The sequence below is a fragment of the Neoarius graeffei genome, chromosome 22 (genome assembly GCF_027579695.1).
Source record: "Neoarius graeffei isolate fNeoGra1 chromosome 22, fNeoGra1.pri, whole genome shotgun sequence".
NCBI classification, from domain to species: Eukaryota; Metazoa; Chordata; class Actinopteri; order Siluriformes; family Ariidae; genus Neoarius; species Neoarius graeffei.
Window position 1 is genome coordinate 10,355,999 of NC_083590.1, and position 17,287 is coordinate 10,373,285.

At 43.5% G+C, this 17,287-nt stretch overlaps 1 protein-coding gene across 1 annotated transcript in view; it reads right to left on the reverse strand.

Moving 5' to 3' along the window:
* Nucleotides 1-3,336: 3,336 nt before the first annotated feature.
* Nucleotides 3,337-17,287, reverse strand: part of LOC132870621 (NACHT, LRR and PYD domains-containing protein 3-like) — a 627,732-nt gene continuing 613,781 nt past the window's right edge. Inside the window, exons 19-21 of the mRNA XM_060904345.1 lie at nucleotides 6,559-6,732; nucleotides 4,665-4,838; nucleotides 3,337-3,788 (exon numbers count right to left, since the gene is read on the reverse strand). Coding sequence (XP_060760328.1) covers nucleotides 3,782-3,788; nucleotides 4,665-4,838; nucleotides 6,559-6,732 — 355 coding nt within the window. The 3' untranslated portion in view covers nucleotides 3,337-3,781. The remainder of the gene's footprint in view (nucleotides 3,789-4,664; nucleotides 4,839-6,558; nucleotides 6,733-17,287) is intronic.

Genomic DNA, 17,287 nt, shown 5'->3' on the forward strand with positions numbered 1-17,287 from the left:
AGTGATCCCCTGGTTCTCCAGGTTGGGCGTGGGGCCAACCACTCCACCCTGTAAAAAAAGAAACAAAGTTACGGAAATGCCAAGTGAAACATCTGGTCTGAGGGCAAACTTGAGCTGGATGATCAGTGGCCGCATGAACAACTCTAATGAAAGCCTCCATGGGGAAGTTAGAGCTGCAAGAGATTGGTCCGAGTAGACTAAGGCAAGGATTAGAATAGGAGCATGGAACGTCCGCACCATGTATGAAACATCAAAGTCAGCCCAGGTTTTGAGAGAAATGAGTAAGAATGGAGCAGGGGTGCATACCAAAGACATCGTTACAGTGGACCTCTGCTGGGAGGCGTAGACCTGGATGACCCAAAACAACCTGTCATAGAACAGTCTAGACAGAGCTTGAAGAGATGAGCCTTACATGGGGGGAAGCCCAAAAAGTAGCGAAGGATCGGCAAGAATGGCGTCGCCGGGTCGGGGCCTTATTTCCCACCAGGGAAGAAGAGGATAAGTAAGTAATAAATACTGTACTGTTAAGACATAACTGCGAGAATGAAGGGAAAATGGCAAAGAACATGAGAAAATAATCCTGTTTCAACAACTGTCCTAAATAGAAAGGAAGAAGAAATATACGAGAGATATTTCTTTCGTATATTTGATGAGATATGACGGTTTATTACATAAACCAAATACACGCGATGGTAATATGGCGGCCAGATGACTTCACTCATCTGTACAGCGCAGATTGAACAATGAGCTCTCCAGATATTTTGCGTAGAGATCAGTGGGCCGCACGGGTTCATCTCAGGTGTGGCATCAGCGGCGCGGGAAGACATTGTTGGCAGGGAGTGCTGTGACGTGACCTGGGACATTTTTTTGAAGGGGGGTCTGGGGGTACTCCCCCAGAAAATGTTGTATTTCTTAGATGCAATTTCCTGCATTTTAACCAATCAGGCATCCGAAATCCTTTTAAGCTTGCAATTGCAATATTTCGTTAAACTGCCTACTACTTATAGGCCTAATCTGTAAAAATGACATTGTTTTTTTTTTTTGAGTGATGACGGAAGAATCTGAAGCCTGTCTGTCAATGACAATTCTCAGTTAACACGATTACGAAGGACAGGTTATTTTAGAAGCAGAAGCGCACAGCTGTGGTTTAACAGTCGCAGGTTTTACATCTGCTCTAGATAAACTGAAGGAGACGCGGATTCCACCCGATTACAGCCTTACATACCCAGATCCAGTCAAGCAAGTGTGCATTTCAAATACAGTAGTTAGTCGCACGCACGCACACACACACACACACACACACACACACACACACACACACACGAAACAGAACAACACTCTCGCTGGAACAACACAAACACCATGGTTCTCTCAATCAACAGACCGAAATCCATGAACCCACTCATCCTACTACTATGGGTTAGTGACACTAACTTAGTGTTCTATTGCAAAAATCACTCATAAAAGTGATGCAGCGGTATTTCACACTCTCCATTAAGAAAAGTAAAAGTAAAACATGATGAGCATGGACACACCGTTTTAAACGAACATTTTTTAAGACTGTAGTTACATCTGAGTCAACTTCAAAGCACGATGCTAGCAACACCTGCACTTGTTCAAGGCATACCAAATAGGCTCAAGTGAACACGACACAGCGGGCAAAATTAATAACCAAATGGCCTTACCTTAAAACGCTGTCTTGATCATATGACTTCTCGCAATTATTACACTTAAATCCACACGGTTCTCTTCTGAGACATAGTAACTATTAAGTATCAACTAACTAACTAACCAACTAACTAACTAACTAACTAACTAACTAACTAACTAACTAACTAACTAACTAACTAACTAACTAACTAACTCTTACTCTTCTCTACAGACGGTCAACTCGTACTCACTTCCTGCTGTAATTTTGCGCGCTGAAAAGCTAAATGTCAACGTCACGACAAAAAAAATTCTGATGGTCCACTAGGCTACATATTAAGTTATAAGTTTTAATTAAATCCTTTTTTAAATAACTAAAATGTAGCCCTCATCATCCTACATCTAAAACATGACATATAAAATCAGCAGAGCCAAATTAAAACAAATAAACAAATATATTTTCACGTAAGTTTTGTTTTATGTTCATGTCAGTTTTGAGGGTCCACCACCAGGGGGTGCTGCCGCACCCCCCGCACCCCCGGTTCCCGCGCCGGTGTGTGGCATTGTAGATATTTATTCTATTCATGTGCTCTGATTGGCTACTCTACGACTAGGCTATCAGCTCATGTACAGTGAGTAGAGAAAAACAAAATGGCGGAGTGTGTTGCTGAACTAACCGAGGATGAAATAAAAACTCCACTCGAAAACAAAATCCCCCCAAAAAGCAACAAAATATGGAATAAAATACTTGATGGTAAGAACATATCTTTATTTTTCAAGAATTATCACATTTTCCACAAATTTATACTGTCATTTCACTGGCTTGTTTATATTCTAAGTGAAAATGATTTTGTCAGACGTTTTGTATAAAGTTATTTATTGATTTTGCAAAAAATAAAAATGCTCTGTTTCTAAAATTCCAGTGAAATGTGGATAACTTCTGTATACACACATTTAGATTAGATTACTTTGTCACATGCACAATCATTGAATGGCAGTGAAATGTTTTGTGGCAAAACAGCTCTGCAGTCCTGTGCATAAACCTCTAAAAAAAAAAAACATTAATTGAAAAGAAAAAGTTGTATACTCACAAACACATATAAGCTATTGTGAAGTGCAGATTTAAATGAATTTAAAACAATTCTAAAAGAATTTCAGGGGTTTTTTTAGAATTATGTTCAAATTTTAATGCATTTGGTTTTTAAAAATTGTACTACAATATGTAATAAATGTTAATGTGTGGAGCACAAAAGCTCAATCTTGAAATAATGTCTTTAAATATCACAAAATTAGTATTTTATTTAAATTTGTCCTGATCAATATATTTGCAGACTTTTTTTTTGTAAGTTTACAGCTGATATGATCACATTTAGGTGATCTTATTTCTCCAGCATACACGGAGTTATAAACCAAGGACTCGTCGCCTTCTCTGGACACAGTGGTGCAATGGCCCCATCTACTGGGCATCTTTTAAGAAGTTCAGCTTAATTCATCCCTCGGTGGGGAAATTTTTTTTATGATTATCATCTCCAGTTAAACAGCTTAGTGTTTTTATAAAGGAGCTGAAAATTCAGATGTTTAACATTAAATCTTCTTGTCGACAGACAGTGTGACTGCTGTGTGATGAAATGATGAGGCAATAAAATCGACCAGTTTCACAACAAGCAGTGAAGTTTTATTAAAGTTCTGCAGGATGATGGAGAGAAGTATATTTATATTACAGAAATACAGCAAACAATACAGTAACTCTCAATTACATCACATAACTTCACATTTCAAAAACAGTAAATGCAAGTGGTTAAAAAAAACTGTCATTCTGTAACACAAAATTGTAAATAAATGGTGGTAAGGATTTTTTTTTTAACACTTTGGGATGTGCTGTTGTAAGAAAATAATCAGCAATCAGGGTATAGCAGTAACTCTGCTTCACATCACCCTGTTGAAGATTATTTTACCCCAACACCAGTGCCTTTTTTTTCCCCTTACATCTCATCACTAAAGAGTTATACGATCCCTAAAGCACAACGCATGTGTTTCTGCAAGTGAAGTAAAGCCCACCAAAGCATCTCTGCTTCATGAGAAACATTTTCTTTTTGCAGTAGTCACCAGAGTCTTCATCACACACAGATGTTCATCAAAACCTGAAAATAAAAGAAACATCTGGATTAATCCCCACACTGGACTGTAGCACTTCATGACCAACAGCATGGAATCATCTCTGCACCAAGAGAAACATTATCTCCTGTTTGAATAAATGTTAAATTAAATTATAGTCTTATATAATGTGTTCTAACATTGAGCTCAAACAAACGAGAACTTGCACGAGATCTAACAGGAAAGTAAGCAGACGTTTCCCATCACATCACTGCTCTTATCCAATCACAGGATTTGGAGCTTTTTAAACAGTAACTCACACTGCGGTGGGTTTGATCTCTTGTTCTACATGTAGATTTAAGTGCAGATTTTAAGATGAAGCCAAAGTGAATTTTACAGGAACAACAGAAGACACGGTGTGGAGGTGGAGAGCAGGAAGGAGTGTCAGAGTGAGTAAAGTGGCTCCTTAAATTACATGTTTGTGGCAGTGTGGCATTAAAGATGATAATTTCACTGAGTTTTGAGGAGAGTTGAGAAGAAAGTGTGCTGCTGATCGGAAACAGGGAAAAGCTGAGATCATCTTATTCAGACAAAAGCAGCAGGATGAAGTCAGAGACAGCAGGGTGTTACAAGGAGACGAGGTGTTCATTTACAATCACTCTCGTACTCAGACGGGACATTTTGGAGACTCTGACTGACTCCATCTTCTGCTTTCAGATGAATTTTAAATCAGTTTTACTGAACAACAAACAGCATTAAAGACAACTGGGAGGAAAAAGTCGGATTAAATAGAACACAGTGAAAATTCCTAAAACTGGTTTCATTTCATGGTCTGGTCATGTGACATTTACTGAAATTAAAGAAAAATGATAAAGAAATAAATCATTATCCCCCAACATTTGCCTAAACAGGTTATTACTTACAGGAGTTTCTGTAGTTCGTAACGATTATCATCTTTAAGAGCAGAGAGCAGCTTCTTTCCTGAGTCTCCTATTTTATTCCCAATCAGATCCAGTTCGCTCAGGTGTGAGGGGTTTGATCTCAGAGCTGAACTCAGAGCAGCACAGCCTTCATCTGAGACACCACAACCCCACAACCTGCAGAGACACAATGACACACTTCAGTGCCTCAGTTTATGAACATCAAGATTTGTTTTCTGTCTTTAAATTCGAGGTGTGTGTGTGTGTGTGTGTGTGTGTGTGTCTGTCCCATGGATGTGGCTTTTCTTTCACCATTCCATATCAAGGAAGAAGCTTAGCTGAGATCAGAAGAAGGAAGTTACAGCTCACGAGTTACAATCAGAAACAAATTTCAGAAATTAATGTAAATAATCAAACAGAACTTTAGATTTACAATTTATCTGAAATATTGCCAGATTATTCCACCACTGCAGGCTCCAGTGTGTTTAGGTTTGAGATGTCAATCATGTTCTTTCCTGATTTATTGATTGGCAATCGGTTACAAGGCTCCACCCCTTTGAGAGATTGACCAATCATAATCAGGAGAAGCCGTGCATCCAGGCAGAACAAAAAGGGGAAAAAAACCCACATTGCCCCATCCACAGCGAAATTGTTTTCCCCTGTGAAAACACACTCGCCCACACTCCATTCCCTCCCTGGGCAGGGCTCAAAATGACAAGATAGACACTTTGGTGAAATAAACAGTGTGAGTTTAATGAACAAACAGCGTGATATTGCAGTGAGATACTCCATCAATCTGATTCACTAAAATACTGAACGACACCAAGACTGATGAATAAAATAGACACTTTGGGAAACGTTTCATTGCTGCATTTTAATGAAATGTGAGGGGAAGCCGGGCTTCCAGTGTCGCCTTAAAGCAAATCACCACTGACAGAGATGGACTGGAACATTGTTTACTATTAACATTTATTATTATTATTATTATTATTATTAAAATTCAAAATCTACAAAAGGATTGTTTCCGTGGGTTTCAGTTTATTGGAAGTTATTTTCTCCTTTTTAATTTTGATTTAAAAGTCTCATCTCATCTCATTATCTCTAGCCGCTTTATCCTGTTCTACAGGGTCGCAGGCAAGCTGGAGCCTATCCCAGCTGACTACGGGTGAAAGGGGGGATACACCCTGGACAAGTCGCCAGGTTATCACAGGGCTGACACATAGACACAGACAACCATTCACACTCACATTCACACCTACGGTCAATTTAGAGTCACCAGTTAACCTAACCTGCATGTCTTTGGACTGTGGGGGAAACCGGAGCACCCAGAGGAAACCCACGCGGACACGGGGAGAACATGCAAACTCCGCACAGAAAGGCCCTCGCCGGCCACGGGGCTCGAACCCGGACCTTCTTGCTGTGAGGCGACAGCGCTAACCACTACACCACCATGCCGTCCCTATTTAAAAGTCATTTTTTATTTATTTATTTTTTTCACTGCATCAGTTCTGTGGCAGTAACGTCTCATTTTAGTTTTTAAACTCTATATTCCTGAGATTATTTCCACCATGTCACTGCTGTTTTAAACCCTGCAGCTCACACAGAGGGCAGTTAGTTTGAGTCTCAGGTGCAGTTTGTGGGATTAGTTACAGTGTTGTAGTAAATTTCACAGTGAGTTCAGACACACTGCATTCAAGTCCCGTTTTGTGCTGCAGCTTCTCACATACGTCCATCTGACCCAAAGACTCTGTGACAAATCATCAGTGTGCAGTGAACAGAAACAATCTTCCTCCTCAGGACACTGATGATGAACCTAAAACCTCTGCTTCAGTCTCACTATTAGAGAATGTGTCTTACTGAGGAGCAGGTCATGTGACTCTCAGAGAGATGATCTTACCACAGTGTCTCCAGTTTACAGTGAGGATTCTCCAGTACAGCACAGAGACGCTTCACTCCTGAGTCTCCCAGATTATTATTATTCAGATTCAGGTCTCTCAGGTGTGAGGGGTTTGATCTCAGAGCTGAACTCAGAGCAGCACAACCTTCATCTGAGACACCACAACCCTGCAACCTGCAGAGACACAATGACACACACTTCATCAACAGATTTTCATCTTGGTTTAATTCTTACTTTAAAGATGATGAGTGTAAAATCAATTTTATTATTCAGAACGTCATGAGGATTTAATATCACCTGTTTATTCTCATTAACAGTGTAATTAATAATGATAATACTGAGTGTTATATTGAGTTTCTCTCCTCTGTTGTGTGTGATATTAAACCATCAGCAGCTGAAGCCGAACAGAGAACAGCAGAGAGACCATGAACTTTAATCAGAGAGAGAGAGAGAGAGAGAGAGAGAGAATCTCAGATGGTTCTCTACTAGACCTATAGTGCACTACACAGGGGCAATAAACTTGTTTCTCCAGAGTGCATTTATAGTACACTATAGATTTATATTATTGTAGAATCAGAGAAGTAAACAATGATTATTCCGAATGTGACAGATTGGGCTACACCCCTCAATCTGAGTCATGATTATTTTAGGTTTGTGGTTGGCGGAGCCACCAGCAAGGGGAGTACTGGCGTGACTTTTATTCTGATAAAAAGTCAGTATTGAGTGCCGTAGGATGCTGTCATTTTGCGGTGGCTGGCGTGAAGTCTTTCATGTCAGCTGGGAATAGTGTTATCAGGGGTTCTTTGCCTTCAGTGTTTTTGGTCCAGTTGAGGTTTATGATCGAGGTCTGGGCAAGCCTTAGTGGTGGCTTGAATGACACCGGAACCAGCTGAAGCGAGCGGTCTAATTGGGTCTGTCTCGTCAATCAGTGAGTCTGTTTTCATTTAGCATCGTTCGGTATTTGCGGTGGAATCGTACACTTGCTGCGGCTTCTCACACTGACGGCAAGCTGCTGTTCCGTTGCCATTTTGTGTCTGTCCGTTTGGGGCAGCCACTCCATCTTTGTTGGTTATTTTGTTTAAGTCCTCTGTTGGAGTTGATGTTTATTGTTTATAATTAATGCGGGCATCTTTGCAATTATGTATTTGTGTTTTTGTGTGATTTAATTTATTTACTTGTCTGTTTTGATTTATTATTTTCTGTTGGGTGATTAGTGGCTGGGGTTGTGTAGTGCCTTTGGTGTTACATGCACCAGCTAATTGCTTTTGTGTTTGTGTGGGTTAGTATATTGGTAGTGAGTGGTTGTATGCAGGTGTGGCAACCAGGGCGGCTGCACCTCCTCTTCTGCTGGTCCTGTATGTCCATGTCAATTCTTCTGCTAGCTCTCTGCTGCATAGCATAAGTATTTTGTTTTTCCTTGGTTTGGAGATTTGGTAGCCAACATTATTGACTATTACTGTGTTTTTTAATCTTTTTTTTTTCTTTTTTTCCTTTGGGCAGGTATTGGGAGCTTTGCCCAGAGCAGCCGGTCTTTAGGTGGTGGAAGTCCCTCACGTTTCTTTTGCTGTGTGCGCAGTTGGTGATGATTTTTATATTTTCTTGCAGTCCTTATTTGTTTAATTTGTGTTTATTCTTTCACGTGTGGTGTTTTCAGGGTCTCTGCTGTCCTTTTCTTCCGTGCTGCCTGTGGTAAGCCCCAACTTTGACCCTAGTTATTTTTCTTACCTTTTTTTTAATAGTAATATAACAGAGAGCAGCTTTGTTCTCAGTGTGCCATGTGCGTATGTCGCCTGGCCCTTTTTGTTTTCTTTTCCTTTTTTTTTGTTGTTGAATGGGATATATGCGTCTTGGAGTGTTATGGTGATGTCCCTGTATGGCATAGCTTTATAATTGTTTGATGTTCTTGTGATGTATTTATTGTATTGGTTGTTAATTTGGATTCCCATGGTGGCTCATGGTCTGTCCAAGCTGACCTGATAGCCTGGTTCTTCGTTCCAGTCCATCTGTATATTTTGTACATGGTGCCTGTTGTCAATTTCTTGAATTGTGACTAGTGTTTTAATTATTGTATAATTTGTGATTTTAATAAATGATTGTGGACATATCTCTGGCCTAGGAGTGTCTTCCGAATCTGTGTCCTGTTTTTTTGTAATACATTGGTGTGGTATTGAGGTTCCTAGGGGTTTTCTCCCACCCTAGGTGGCGTAGTCGGTGAATACCAAATTTCTAAATTTTACGTGCCACTGTTACATCTGGCATAGTCAGCAGGATTGACACTCTTTAAGGCAGAGATATAAGTTCTTTTTTTTTTTGCTAAGGGTACAAGTGCTATTGTTGGTGTTTCTGTAATTTTTTTTTTTTTCTTTTATAGATGGAGATTGTGGATCGGCACAGTTGGACTTTTTGAGCGACAACGGAACAGCAGCTTCCCATTAGATTGGGGCAACTACTTTGAAGTAGGGTGTCTGAATTGTTTTTGTTATCCGCATTGCTAGGATGGAGGACGAATTACAACAGCTGCGAGATCAGGTTGCCCAATTGCACACGGAAAATGAGTGCCTTCGTCAACAGCCTACTGCTGGTTCTGCGCAGTCACAGGGTCCCCCATCGGGGTTTGTCCCAGCGCCTCAGGGTGCAGAACACATAATAGTTATACCCAGAGATTGGAAGTGTGCGATGTTTAATGGTAGAACGGGAATTAAGATCGCGGAGTGGATTGAGGAGGTGCAGGCGTGTATGCAGGTTCAGCACCTGTCTTTAGTGGATCAGGCATACTTCATCTTTGACCATCTAGAAGGTGAGGCAAAGGATGAGATTAAGTATCGTTCAACGGTTGAATGCAGAGACCCCAAAAAGATTTTGGATATCTTGAGGGAGCTTTATGGCTGTAGTCAGTCTTATGTGACTTTACAGCAGGCCTTTTTCTCCCGGCAACAGCAGGAAGGGGAGACCCTGCAGGAATTTTCTTTAGCCTTTTTGGCATTAATGGACCAGGTAAAGAGACAGGCCCCTGATGGTGTGCCCAATTCTGAGGTCCTTCTCCGTGATCAGTTTATTGAACACGTCTTAGACAGCAGTCTTCGTCGGGAACTGAAGCAGTTTGCCCGGCGGGAGCCTCAAGCTACACTGCTGGAAACACGTAGGGAGGCTATGAGGTGGGAGCAGGAAGGATTCCCTGGGGGAGCTAGGACACGAAGCTTCTCTTTGCCAGCTGCATATGGCATACAATATGGGATACAGGGTTGTCCCCCTTTGGCCTCTCCTACGGCTTTTCAGGGTAATGAGTTGGGGGAATTGAAAGAACCTTTTGAAGTGGCAGCAGGAACAGCTGAACCAGCTTACTCAAACTGTGGCCTCTCTACAGCAGGCACCAGTTTACCCTTGTCCACCACGTAATGGGTCTGTAATATGTAGACGGTGTCAGCACACGGGTCACTTTGCGCGAGACTGTGATGGGCAAGGAGTTCCTTTTCAACCGCGAGCTAGCTCAAGTTCTGGGCAGCCCTCCAATATGGGAGGGGCTTCCTTCTCTTCTCAGCAGTCGGGAAACTGAAACCCACTGAGCTGCTGGGCCATAGCTCAGTTGGGGGACTTGCTGGCTCTTCACACAGGGCCCCTTCCATGCTCATGTCGTCATGTCCAACTCTTGATGTCATTATAGGGGGCGTGTCTGTCCTGTGCTTGGTGGACATGGGATCGATGGTGTCCACCATAACAGTTTTTTCTTAACCCAGTTTGAGCCATGGGGCCAGGAGCGGCTCCAGTCTTGCCATTAGCTGCAGTTGAAGGCAGCCAATGGGCTGTTTATTCTGTATATAGGCTATTTGGAATTGGATTTTGTTCTGTGCAGCAAGATTATACCCCGGTGCAGTGTCCCGATTGTGAAAGATCCCCAGGGAGGCCCTCCCAGTGTCCCAGGGGTCCTTGGTATGAATGTGATAAGTCAGTGTTATCGGGAACTGTTTGGGGCACATGGTCCTGCATTGTTTCTTTCTCCTTCTGTTTCCCAGGCCCCAGGTTCAGTTATCAAGGTTCTACAGCGCTGTCATCTGGCTGCAGCTCAGGTTCCATACCCACACTACGGAGCCGCCTGTGTTAGGGGTCCATGGGTGGTGAGAATTGGTGGTGGCACCATGCAGTTTGTGGCGAGTACTTGCTCGGAGCAACTTTCAGGTCAGACCACACTGTTTGAGCCATCTGAGTCTGGGTTACCAGCTGGTTTGCTGGTCTCACCCTGTTTGGTCCAGGTACATCGGGGCACTGCTTTTGTGCCTGTGGTGAATGTGGGAGTGACTGATGTGTTGCTTTATCCACGGGTTAGTTTGGGGTTCTTGACTAGTGTGGAGATAGTTAGTCTGCCTGCTGGGGTTTCAGAGGTCTACCCCATTTCAGCATTCGTCTCTTCCCACGTGGCCACAGAGGAAGGTGAAGATAGAGTGGCCAGTGTGGATTTATCTGCCTTGTCCGAACCAGAGCAGGCCAAAGCAAGAAGCTTGCTGAGGTGTTACCATTTGGTTTTCTCCAATCATGAGCGTGATTTGGGGTGTACCAATTTGATATCGCATGACATCCCATTGCTGGATGAGGCACCTTTTCGGCAACGACATCGCCGTATTCCACCTTCTGATTATGAAGCGGTGAAAGTTCATATAAACCAGCTCTTGGAATCGCAGGTAATAAGGGAAAGTAGCAGTCCTTACGCATCTCCCATTGTCTTGGCTAAAAAGAAAGATGGCAGTCTGCGCATGTGCGTAGATTACTGCTTGCTGAATAGCAAGACGCGGAAGGACTCGTTTCCCTTGCCGCGAATTGAAGAAAGCTTGGATGCCTTAGCTGGGGCTCAATGGTTTTCTACTCTTGACCTCGCTAGTGGCTATAACCAGGTGCCGGTCTTGGAGCAGGATAAGCCCAAAACGGCCTTCTGTACTCCATTTGGTTTGTTTGAATGGAACAAGATGCCTTTTGGGCTTTGTAATGCTCCAAGTACTTTTCAACGTCTGACGCAACGGATGTTTGGAGACCAGCAGTGCCAGTCGCTTTTGTTGTATTTGGACAATATTGTCATTTTTTCCTCTTCCATTCATCAGCACTTGCAGCGCCTGGAAACCGTTCTTAGCCGTCTCCATACCGAAGGCTTAATGGCCAGGTTGGAGAAGTGTGCTTTCTTTCGCCAACAGGTTAAGTACCTGGGGCATGTCATTTCTTGTGAAGGGGTCACCACAGATCCATCTAAAATTGAAGCAGTTTTGACTTGGAAACGTCCTCGTCATGTTTCTGAGCTGCGTTCTTTTTTGGGTTTCACAGGTTATTAATGCCGCTTCATGGAGGGTTTTGCAAAGCTGGCGGGCCCGCTGCACAAGTTGGTGGCCGACCTATCTAATAGGAAGGTCAAACGGGGAACTGGGCAGGATTTGGGAACTGCATGGACAGGGCAGTGTGAGGAGAGCTTTGAAGCCCTGAAGGCCAAGCTGGTGTCGGCACCTGTCTTGGCCTATGCTGATTTATCCCGTCCTTTCATTCTGGAGGTCGACGCCAGCCATAGTGGTCTTGGCGCTGTACTTTCCCAGGAATGGGAGGGGGTGGTCCGGCCTGTGGCTTATGCCAGCTGAGGTCTTAGGCCCACTGAGCACAATATGAGCAATTATAGCTCTATGAAATTGGAGTTTCTTGCGCTCAAGTGGGCTATGACCGAAAAGTTTAGAGTATCTTTTGGGCCAGTGGTGTGTGGTATATACGGATAATAACCTCTTGAGCTATTTACATTCTGCTAAATTGGGGGCCACAGAGCACTGGTGGGCCACACAGCTGGCAGCCTTTGACTTTGAAATCAAGTATCGGTCAGGCCGCAGCAATAAAAACACAGATGCCCTGTCTAGGCAGTACATGTCTGGAGCCAGTTTGGGGGAGTATGTGCTTCCTGGGATGGTAGTCCCGGCAGATTTACAACAAGCCCCTGCAGCATCCCAAGCTGGCCCAGCCCTACAAGCTTCTATTTCTGTGTTCCCTCAACGGTCGGCTTTGGAGGTTCAGGCCCTTCAAGAAGCCGACCCAACGTTGGGGATTGTGTTAACCTTCTGGCGTAGGGGTTCTCCACCCACCACAGCAGAGAGACTGGTAGCTTCCAAGCCAGTATTGGGCTTTTTGCGTCAGTGGTCTTGTTTGGTTGAGAGGGAGGGAGTGCTATATCGTCACGTCTTTAGATAGATGGGAAGGAGGAATTGTTTCAGCTCCTTTTACCCTCCTCCCTTCAATCTGAAATTCTACAGCAGCTTCACCAAGATCACGGCCACCAGGGAGTGGAATTTGTTGAATTTGTGCGCCGCCGCTGTTTTTGGCCAGGGTTGCTCTCTGATGTCCAGCGGTGGTGTAGGGAATGTGGTCAGTGCCAGTTGGCAAGAGATTCGGGCCCTTCCTTGCATAGTTTCATGGGCCACCTCTTGGCATCTCGGCCCAATGAAATTGTGGCGATTGACTTCACCCAGTTGGAAGCATCTAGAAATGGAGTCAAAAATGTGTTGGTCATCTCATCTCATTATCTCTAGCCGCTTTATCCTTCTACAGGGTCGCAGGCAAGCTGGAGCCTATCCCAGCTGACTACGGGCAAAAGGCGGGGTACACCCTGGACAAGTCGCCAGGTCATCACAGGGCTGACACATAGACACAGACAACCATTCACACTCACACCTACGGTCAATTTAGAGTCACCAGTTAACCTAACCTGCATGTCTTTGGACTGTGGGGGAAACCGGAGCACCTGGAGGAAACCCACACAAACACGGGGAGAACATGCAAACTCCACATAGAAGGGCCCTCGTCGGCCCCGGGGCTCGAACCCAGGACCTTCTTGCTGTGAGGCGACAGCGCTAACCACTACACCACCGTGCCGCCTTGTGTTGGTCATGACAGATGTAATTAGCAAGTATACCCAAGCTGTGCCTACTTGTGACCAACGAGCCCAAACTGTTGCTCAGGTACTATTGCATGAGTGGTTTTATAGGTTTGGGGTGCCTAGTCGTATCCACTCTGACCAGGGGAGGTCATTTGAAAGCAGGCTTATACAGCAGCTTTGTTCACTGTATGGTGTAACAAAATCCCGCACCACTCCCTACCATCCGGCGGGGAATGGGCAATGCAAACGGTTTAACAGGACCCTCCATAATTTGCTTCGCACTATACCAACTACCCAGAAGCATGACTGGACGTCTTGTCTCCCGCAGGTAGTATACTGTTATAATACCACCCCACATCACACCACTGGAGAATCTCCCTATTTTCTTATGTTTGGGCGGGAACCCATGCTCCCTATTGATTTCCTTTTGGGACGCATCCAAGAACCATTGCCAGGGACAGTTCAACAGTGGATCATTGAACATCAGGAAAGGTTGGGCTTCCAAGGTGCACGGGATCAGTTGGTGGCTGCTGCAGAATGTAGAAAAGAGCGTCACGATTTACAGGTGCATGAAGCCCCTTTATTAGAAGGCCAGTTGGTCTACCTAAGGGATCATAGTGCTAGAGGTCGGCATAAGATTCAAGACCTCTGGAGTCCGGTTTCATACCAGGTACTCCGAGCACCTGTTGGACATGGGGCAGTTTACACTATCGCTCCAGTGAGCAACCTGCAGAAAGCCTGAATGGTCCATCGTGACCAGTTAAAGCTGCAGTTTCCTCTGGCCTATGTCATGCAGCAGCCTTCAGTTTTAGCTGCTGCTCACCCCATTTCCTCTGACCAGCCACCACCTGAGGAGGAGCAAGTTTTGCTCATGGTTCGTGATTCTCCATCAGTGACTCATCCTCTCCCTGTTTTTGGATCACCATCTGGGGCCTCAGGTTCCACTCGCGAGTCTGTTGACATGGGTTCATCTGAAGGCGTTACTTCGTCTCTTGGGGTTGCTGGTTCAGAAAGTACCCCTTTGACATCTGGGGCAGGGTCTGTAGAGGAGGTCTCTGGTTCCACTACAGCTCGTTGTCACTGTACATTACACTCAACAGCCAGACGGCACTCTTACTTGCACCACCTTTCAAGGTCCGTGGGCTGATTAACCGGGCTACCCCCTTTGCCACTGGTTGTGGGGTTGGGCCAGAATACCTCGTCACTCTAATCCATCACGGAGAGTCGACGGGGTGCCGACTCAAGAAGAGGGGGGTAGAATGTGACAGATTGGGCTACACCCCTCAATCTGAGTCATGATTATTTTAGGTTTGTGGTTGGCGGCACCAGCAAGGGGAGTACTGGCGTGACTTTTATTCTGATAAGTCAGTATTGAGTGCCGTAGGATGCTGTCATTTTGCGGTGGCATTGTAGCCAGTGCACCGGTGTGGTGGCTGGCATGAAGTCTTTCATGTCAGCTGGGAATAGTGTTATCAGGGGTTCTTTGCCTTCAGTTTTTTTGGTCCAGTTGAGGTTTATGATCGAGGTCTGGGCAAACCTTAGCGGTGGCTTGAATGACACCGGAACCAGCTGAAGCGAGTGGTCTAATTGTGTCTCTCGTCAATCAGTGAGTCTGTTTTCATTTAGCATCGTTCGGTATTTGCGGTGGAATCGTACACTTGCTGCGGCTTCTCACACTGACGGCAAGCTGCTGTTCCGTTGCCATTTTGTGTCTGTCCGTTTGGGGCAGCCACTCCATCTTTGTTGGTTATTTTGTTTAAGTCCTCTGTTGGAGTTGATGTTTATTGTTTATAATTAATGCGGGCGTCTTCGCGATTATGTATTTGTGTTTTTGTGTGATTTAATTTATTTACTTGTCTGTGTTTTGATTTATTATTTTCTGTTGGGTGATTAGTGGCTGGGGTTGTGTAGTGCCTTTGGTGTTACATGCACCAGCTAATTGCTTTTGTGTTTGTGTGGGTTAGTATATTGGTAGTGAGTGGTTGTATGCAGGTGTGGCAACCAGGGCGGCTGCACCTCCTCTTCTGCTGGTCCTGTATGTCCATGTCAATTCTTCTGCTAGCTCTCTGCTGCATAGGATAAGTATTTTGTTTTTCCTTGGTTTGGAGATTTGGTAGCCAACATTGTTGATTATTACTGTTTTAATCTTTTTTTTTTTCTTTTTTTTCCTTTGGGCAGGTATTGGGAGCTTTGCCCAGAGCAGCCGGTCTTTAGGTGGTGGAAGTCCCTCACGTTTCTTTTGCTGTGTGCACAGTTGGTGATTTTTATATTTTCTTGCAGTCCTTATTTGTTTAATTTGTGTTTATTCTTTCACGTGTGGTGTTTTCAGGGTCTCTGATGTCCTTTTCTTCCGTGCTGCCTGTGGTAAGCCCCAACTTTGACCCTAGTTATTTTTCTTACCTTTTTTTTTAATAGTAATATAACAGAGCAGCTTTGTTCTCAGTGTGCCATGTGCGTATGTCGCCTGGCCCTTTTTGTTTTCTTTTTTTTTTTTTTTTTGTTGAATGGGATATATGCGTCTTGGAGTGTTATGGTGATGTCCCTGTATGGCATAGCTTTATAATTGTTTGATGTTCTTGTGATGTATTTATTGTATTGGTTGTTAATTTGGATTCCCATGGTGGCTCATGGTCTGTCCAAGCTGACCTGATAGCCTGGTTCTTCGTTCCAGTCCATCTGTATATTTTGTACATGGTGCCTGTTGTCAATTTCTTGAATTGTGACTAGTGTTTTTAATTATTGTATAATTTGTGATTTTAATAAATGATTGTGGACATATCTCTGGCCTAGGAGTGTCTTCCGAATCTGTGTCCTGTTTTTTTGTAATACATTGGTGTGGTATTGAGGTTCCTAGGGGTTTTCTCCCACCCTAGGTGGCGTAGTCGGTTGAATACCAAATTTCTAAATTTTACATGCCACTGTTACACATTATAAATCCTCCAAACATTCAGCCACTCGTTCTTGAGACAGCGTGCGAACAAGAGTTTCAGAAAAAAATGGACAGAAAACCCGAAAACATACCGGTTTCACCTCTCAGTGTCGAAGGAATAAAAATATCAGTGTAATTTATGACTCTGTTCGTTTGTCTAATTACTTTTTTATCCTTCAAAAAGAGGGAGCACATATAAACAGTGCTGTAATTTCAACACCAGTCACCTGTCAGCAGAGGTGGACAAAATACCCAACTGCATTACTGAAGTCAAAGTACAGATCCCACTGTTCAAATGTTACTCCGATACAAGTGAAAGTTGTCCAGTCAAATTTTTACTGAAAGTACTGAAGTATTTGCTTTTAAAAATACTGAAGTATTAAAAGTACATTTTCTGTCAATGCATTGTTGTATTATTGTCACAACGCTGACAAAACCCAATGCCTCTGAAGCAACCGACTGGATTCACTGACTAACTTGTAGAACCTGGAGAATAAATGCCTGGTAGAACATTACAAAATGAAACAACTTACAACCAAGCAGAATCATCAATAAGATGCTCGCTAGGTTCTCTCTTTGGCTACTGGTAAATATGTAATAGCTATAGTGATTATGCAAGATCACAAAAGCTACAATGTTAACGTTACCAAAGACAGAAATGTGAATTCACAAAATGAACACATGCTGTGTCATCATGGTGGTTTAACGTTAAACTAGCTAGTCAGTGAAGCTCTACCTGACATGCTAGCAAACTCTTTTTTTCAAACTCGAAATCATATTGGGTAGCTAACGCTACTAGAAAAGAAAGATTTCTACATTCTATTTATTTGGCAAAATTATGTTCATATTTCTGAAAGGACTTCAGATAAGTTATGTTAGCATAATTGTGTTTTGTCTGGATTTTTAATGAT